Genomic DNA, 7401 nt, shown 5'->3' with positions numbered 1-7401 from the left:
TAAGAGTTCCTTCCTTTTTAGAGCAGCATAGTGGCCTAGAGCTTCTTGAATGTCAGATTCAAGCAGGGTGTCTCATCTGTGGCACTATTGGTATTTTGAGCCAAATAATTCTTTCTTGTGGGGACTATACTGTGCATTGTAGGGTGTTTAGCAGCATTCCTGGCTCTATCTACTAGATGCCAATAGCGTCCTCCCAGTTGTGACATGCAAAAATGTTACATTGCCAAATGTCCCCGGGGTTTGGGAGAGGGGAAGGGTTGGAGATTGCCCTTAGTTGAAAAGCCACTGAATTAATCTCATGAAACTGGTTCTTTTGGCGTTGTCTAAACTTGGTCTGTTCTACTGTTGTTTCATCCATCCATTTGATAGAAGCTTTTTTTAGTAATCATGTGGCTTCCTGAATCAGATAAGTTCTTCTTGTTAGCACTAGGTACGCTTCCAGAAACAAAATTTGGTGATTACTAAATGTAGCTTAGCTACTAGTAATTGACCTCAGGTTCACTGATACTTAAGATTCTTGAGGGCAGGACTATCTTTGTTAGCTTTGCATTCCCCAAAGTGTTTAGCACATTGTAGGTGCTTTATAAACAAAATGTACAAATGAATCAATCTGCTGAGTTTTTTCCGGCTATTCATTTATTTATTTGTTTATTGGGACAGAGTACCCAGTTCCTCAGTTTGCCCAGGGTTCTCATGCATCCTCATTTTAACTTTTATCTTCAAGGCAGGACAAGCAGAAGATTTCTTGGAACCACTTTTGGAAGCAAAAAAAGCAGGTCTAAAGTTGGCATTACATCTTTCAGAGGTAAATAATATTTTAAAATTAGGCTGGAGAGGGTAGATTACAGTAGAAAATAGTAATCATCTTTAAATGGCTAAAAAGATACCTGGCTTGGAAAAACATTTTTAGAAGGGGAAAAGTAGAAATATGTTTTAACATAAATTATAATGATAAAGGCATGACTTGCTTTAGTCCCTCATGTTACTGGTTTTGTTTTTGTGGTTCCTGGGAGGGTGGCTGATGACTTCCAGTACAGCTGTGTCTTTAAAAATAGCTTACTGACATCTTGCTAAAGAAAATTCATGGATTTCCATCATTGACCTTATCATTGGTAAGCTGGCATTGAGAGAAGCACCAGTTCATCTCACTTTGTCCTCAGAGGGAAAGGGACCTGAGTGTATTACATGTACTGGCAAGAAAGGGAGTAGCTCATCATCATTTTATAAGGCTCAGCAGGGAGATCAGGTGCCCCTTGATTCCCCAGCTCCTTGGCAACATGAACAAGTGACAGATAATGGCTGGAGAACCGTCACTTTCTTAAGCACATCTTTGTGAGGCAAACAAGGGACTCTACTGCACTTTCCCCCATTTTATAAATGGTATATTTCTTCCTATTCTTTTTTTTTCTTTACATACAAAAAGCTACACATAATATATATAAGTACGTGAGTTTGGATTTGTTTCTTAACCAGTTAACTGCCACGCATCCCCACACGCCACAATATTTTGAATTTAATAAAATAAATTTGCAATGAATATTAGAAAAATAAATATATCACTCACCACTTGGGTGTTCTTGAATATTTTCAGCTGAAAATTCTCACAAAAAATGATTTTAAAGTTGGTCAGGGCTGTCACTTAGGGAAAACTTTTTTTTTTTATAGACGCACATGGCGTGGGGGGGAAGGTCTGCCACTTGCAGGCGCTTATGGCGTTCAATGGGTTAAATGCAGGAAAAAATACTTATTCTACTTATTTCGTGGGGTTATCTTGTGTATTAGATGGAGTGATATATAAAGTTTGAATAGCATCAGGATGTAAAGATTTAAGGAAAAAATTGGAGCTTCTTGTCGTTATTGGTGGTTTTCATGTCTCTAAGCAAGGGGTCAGTTATCTAGTGGCAGAACTTAAGAAAATATAGGTTCCATGTGTCCACACTCTGATCATAAAGACCTTTCACTTTTAGGAAACCATCTAGCTGACTGAAGCAATAATGAAACAGCCAGCATGTGTCACTGTAACTAGTTATCTCTGTTCTTGGTGCACAGCATCAAAGCGCTTTAGCTTAATTTTTTTTTCTTTTTTTAATATATTTTATTGATTTTTCACAGAGAGGAAGGGAGAGGGATAGAGAGCCAGAAACATCGATGAGAGAGAAACATTGATCAGCTGCCTTCTGCACACCTCCCACTGGGGATGTGCCCACGCCCAAGGCACATGCCCTTGGCCGGAATCGAACCCAGGACCCTTCAGTCCGCATGCCGATGCTCCATTCACTGAGCCAAACCGGCCGGGGCTAGCTTAGTTTTTGTTGCATTTCTTATTTGATCCATTGGATATAAGATATTTCATTTCCAAATGTTATTGTGATTTGAATTTTAGGCTATTAAGGGGTAAAGACCACAGCTAGACATTTTCATGGTGGTTGTGGTATGTAGGTAGCTAGCCTTGTCAAAATAAAACGTGAGCACACTGTGTGGAGAATCTGGGCCCTGGAGTCAGATGGAGCCAGATTTCACCCTTCTCTCTGTCATTCACTAGCTCCATGAACCTTGGACAACTTTTGCTTAAAATGCATTATGTTTTTAATGACAAAAGTTACATGTATCTGCAGAAAATCCCAAGTGTAGAGAACTATTATATAGAAGGAAAAAATAAAAAATGAAAGGTCCCCTTCCCATTTCAGTTATGCTCCCAGTTGATCATCTTAACAGTTTTGTATTTATATTTTTCCAGAGCATTTTCTAATATATATGAACACACATATACACCACAGGACACATATATGTATGGAGTTGTGTATTTTGTTTTTGAAAATTACTTTAATTTGATGAGCTTTAATTTCTTCATCATAATACTTTGCAAGATTCTTGTGAGGTTTAAAGGAAATGTATGTAAAAAGGCACAAAGTAGGTCCTTAATATGTGTTTATTATCATTGGAATGAATCTAGAATATTGGGAAATGAATGGGAAGATAAAAGGCAAAGAAGAGAGCTAGGAAGGTAGAAGTAATTCAGCTTTCCAGAATGTCTGTACTACCTTCTCAGGGACAGAGTACCTGACTTTAGAAAAAAGCACCTTTAAAACAACTGAAAGAGGTTATTGATGCCCTCTCTCCTCTCTTTTTGAGATTCCAAACCTCAAGAAAGAAACACAAGTACTCCTGGATCTGCTTCCCGACAGAATTGGGCATGGGACATTTCTCAACTCCTCTGAGGGAGGATCCTTGGAGCTGGTGGACTTTGTGAGGAAACACCAGATACCGCTGGGTAAGGCTTAGGGCTTCAGGTCCTTCAGACAACCTGTGCCCCTTCCACCCCCAACCCCCATATTGCAACCCAGATGTAGAGAAGTTTTGTCCTAAATATATAAATATTATTTAGGAAGTAAAAGATATGGATAAGTGCTTTCTGAGCCTCATTTAAGTAACACAAAGTTTTTAGCTTCCATTAAAACAGTGGTTCTCAACCTTTCTAATGCCGCGACCCTTTAATACAGTTCCTCATGTTGTGGTGACCCCCAACCATAAAATTATTTTTGTTGCTACTTCATAATGGTAATTTTGCTACTGTTATGAATCGTAATGTAAATATCTGATATGCAGGATGTATTTTCATTGTTACAAATTGAACATAATTAAAGCATAGTGATTAATCACAAAAACAATATGTAATTATATATGTGTTTTCAGATGGTCTTAGGCGACCCCTGTGAAAGGGTCGTTCGACCCCCAAAGGGGTCGCAACTCACAGGTTGAGAACCGCTGCATTAGAATATAAGCTCCATGAGAGCAGAGCCCTTCTCTGTCTTGTTCACTTTACATTCCCTAGTTCCTAGAACTCAGTATTATACTGAAGGAATAAGGGGCATCTAGTATTTTGAAATGACTTTAACCAAATTAAGATATGTTATGAAAATGTGTCACTTTTTTTAAATTAAGAATTATGGAAAATTCGAAGTATGTTATTATATGTATGTTGACTGTTACACACTTGTTAGTCTACATGTGTATACCTGGAGCTGTTTTTGTTTAACAGCATATATTTATGAAATGCCTACTCTGTTACGGTCACTTTTCAGTTGCTTGGAATAGAGCAGTAAATAAAACAGACAAACAAGCTTGCTTTCTCAAGGAATTTATAGTCTAGCAAATGTAAGACAGTAAACAAATGCACAAGAAAATATTAGTGTTAAGTTCTTCAAAGAAAATTAAACAGGCTGATATAATGATGAGATAACCACTCTGAAGAGGCAAGGAAGCAATGGACTGAAATCCAGTTTTACCGAATGATAAATTCGCTGAATTTACAAATTTACCAATTTGTAAAAACATTTGTTTGGGTATGCTTCTCTTAAAACTAGTTAGACTTTTCAGCAATTCATAATGGGTGAAGCTTTTTTATTTTTACTGAGGAAAATTTTAAACATCAACAAAAGTAGAGAAAATGGAAACTCTAGTGATAGCGATCGTACTTGTTGTGGTGGCTCTCAGTGCAGTGAGGGGGCAGGTTGGCTTCGCCATTTCTTGGACTGAGTGGCGCTGTGTTGAGGCTGCCTTACCCAAGGGAGCAGACACCATCCATCAAGTCAGTGAAGTATTCTACTCTGCCTAGGGAGCCTGGTACGGTTTCAAGGCAGGAATTTGTTAATAGAAGTCACTTTAAAGATGGACTGACTTGCAGCAGGCAGTGATTGGATGCTTGTCTGACTAAAAGAAGTAAGGGGTTTTCTTTGAAACCTTGGAAAAGTTCCATTTCCGCTCTTGGCTTTTTATAATGCTGTAACTCTCAAGCAGTTCTGCCATTATCGGACCTTTATTTTAGCCTCCACATATAGACCAGGGAGAGTGTAGCAACCCTTCAGATAATTCCCTGGCTTCTTTATCGGGACTGGCTTACACATTCCTCTCTTCTCTCTTGTTAAAAGAAAGGGGAATATTAATCCCCTACCTGCCACAGTTGCTGCCGTAAGTTGCACATATTTCCCACACAACCACACTAATTGAACTACAAATTTTTACACAAGAAAAGGTCAACTTTTAAAAATATATTTTTATTGATTTTTTTAAAGAGAGAGGGAGAGAGAGAATCGTCAATATTAGAGCAAAACTTGGATCAGCTGCCTCTTGCATGCCCATACCAGTGTCAAGTCCGCAGCCTGGTCATGTACCCTGACTGGGGATCAAACCAGCAACCTTTCAGTGCCCGGGATGATGCCCAACCAACACTACACCAGCGAGGGCAAGAAAAGGTCGATTTTGTAAAAGAATGAACTACTGCAAATTAGCATAGTTTAGAAAGATTTCTCATGTATCTACTTGATGATTGAATCTACTAATCTGCTTTTAATAAAAGGTTTTTTTCCCCCTTTCCTGTAGAACTCTGTTTGACCTCAAACATCAAAAGTCAGACAGTTCCATCTTATGACCAGCATCATTTCGGATTCTGGTACAGCATTGCCCATCCTTCTGTGATCTGTGTAAGGTGTTTTCTGTGAAGTATTTTGCTCCTTTTTAGTCCCTGAGTTGCTTTAGGTCAGACATTCATTACTTAGTTGAGTGCCTTGCATGCCTGAGGGTAATAGAGCCCACATAGAGGAGTGAGAGAGGACTGGAGCATGAGAAGCTACAAAGGGCCAGGGTGACTGGTTTGGCTCTAAGGGAAAAGATCCTGGACAGTAACTAGGGGAACATTAAAAAAAAAAATAGTGCCTTAGCTGGTTTGGCTCATTGGATAGAGTGTCGGCCTGCGAACTGAAGGTCTGGGGTTGATTCCTGTCAAGGGCATGTACCTCTGTTGTGGGTTCAATCCCTGGCCCTGGTCAGGAAGCAACCAATCAATGTGTCTCTCTCACATTGATGTTCCTCTCTGTGTGTCTCTCCCCCTCCCTTCCACTCTCTCTAAAAATCAATGGAAAAATACCCTCCGATGAGGATTAACAACAACAAAAATAGTGATGCCTGGCACCCATCCCTTGAGATTCTGCTTTATATAATCAGGGAAGTGCCCAGAGAACAGATAGTTTTTAAAGTTCCTTAGGTGATTTTAATACGCACCAATGGTTAGAGCACTGCTCTGGTGTTTGTTGCCTGTTTAATCCTCACCCAAGGATATATTTATATTGATTTTATTTCTTTATTGATTTCAGCAAGGAAGGGAGAGGGAGAAAGAGAAAAACATCAATGATAAGAGAATCATTGATTGGCTGCCTCCTGCATACTCCACACTGGGGATCCAGCCTACAACCTGGGTATGTGCCAGGAATCAAACCCGTGATCTCTTGGTTCATAGGTTGATGCTCAACTACTGAGCCATGCTGGCCAGGCTGTTTTTATTGATTTGAGGGAGAGAGGAAGGGAGAGAGGCAGGGGAACATGGATGTGAGAAACATCAATCCATTGCCTCCCCGCACACACCCCGACGGGATCAAACCTGCAACCTAGATGTGTGCCTTGACCAGGAATCAAACCCACAATCTTTTGGTGTATGGAATGATGCTCCAACCAACGGAGCCATTTGGCAGGGCTGTGTGTTTTTTAATGGTAAACAAGCCCCTTTAGTTATAGCTAGGCATAGATGTATTTATAGGCCCCTGTTTAGACTCTTAAAAGAAGCATGGTGAATAGGAAAATAGACTAAAGAAGAGTTGTTTTTAAAAATCATTTCCTTGTTCATTTTGAAACTTTCTTGCTTATCTTGGCAGACTGACGATAAGGGTGTTTTTGCAACACACCTTTCCCAAGAGTACCAGCTGGCAGCCGAAAATTTTAATTTGACCCCGTCTCAGGTATGGGATTTGTCTTATGAATCCATCAACTACATCTTTGCTTCTGACAGCACCAGGTCTGAACTGAAAAGGAAGTGGAATCAGCTGAAACCCACAGTGTTACATTTTTAAGCTGTAATGAAGTGAATTACTTTTGAGTATGAGTTGCAACCAAGATCTTCCTGCCATATTTCTTTTAGTAAACCATCCACCTCTCACGATTAATTCCTTTGGAATCAAGTTATTGGTTTTTTAAAAATATTTCTGCCTTTCTCTTATTTTGATCATAATGGAGCTATGCCAGCCAGATACTTCTTGAGCTGTAGGGTACTTTAAGCTTCTATTTCCAGCCTTCATTATTTTTTGTCACACACACCCCCTCCTCACTCCACCCTCACTCCCTATTTTCAGCCTTTAATATGATTTCCAGTTGTTCCAAAGTTTTGTTTCTGAAATAGCCCATGACGGGTGTTGGAAGATTTAAACTAACTAAAATATCTCCATATAATATCTGTTATTTTAAGCACCATGATGTTTCTATCTCTCCTTCTCCCTTCCTTTCTGAAATCAATAAAAATCTATGTATTTTTTAAAAGGCGGGCAAAGATTTATCTCTTCCTACCAACACCTTACT

At 39.3% G+C, this 7401-nt stretch overlaps 1 protein-coding gene across 1 annotated transcript in view; it reads left to right on the top strand.

The window, feature by feature from the left end:
- The window catches only part of ADAL (adenosine deaminase-like), a 26255-nt gene extending 18893 nt beyond the window's left edge, over positions 1 to 7362 (top strand). Inside the window, exons 8-11 of the mRNA XM_015557520.1 lie at positions 725 to 805; positions 3133 to 3271; positions 5380 to 5480; positions 6705 to 7362. Coding sequence (XP_015413006.1) covers positions 725 to 805; positions 3133 to 3271; positions 5380 to 5480; positions 6705 to 6899 — 516 coding nt within the window. The 3' untranslated portion in view covers positions 6900 to 7362. The remainder of the gene's footprint in view (positions 1 to 724; positions 806 to 3132; positions 3272 to 5379; positions 5481 to 6704) is intronic.
- The last annotated feature ends 39 nt before the right edge of the window (positions 7363 to 7401 follow it).

This window comes from Myotis davidii, unplaced genomic scaffold, assembly GCF_000327345.1.
Source record: "Myotis davidii unplaced genomic scaffold, ASM32734v1 scaffold46, whole genome shotgun sequence".
In the NCBI taxonomy this organism is placed as follows: Eukaryota; Metazoa; Chordata; class Mammalia; order Chiroptera; family Vespertilionidae; genus Myotis; species Myotis davidii.
The sequence above is the reverse complement of the archived record's forward strand: the minus strand, read 5'-3'. Positions and strand labels throughout refer to the sequence as shown.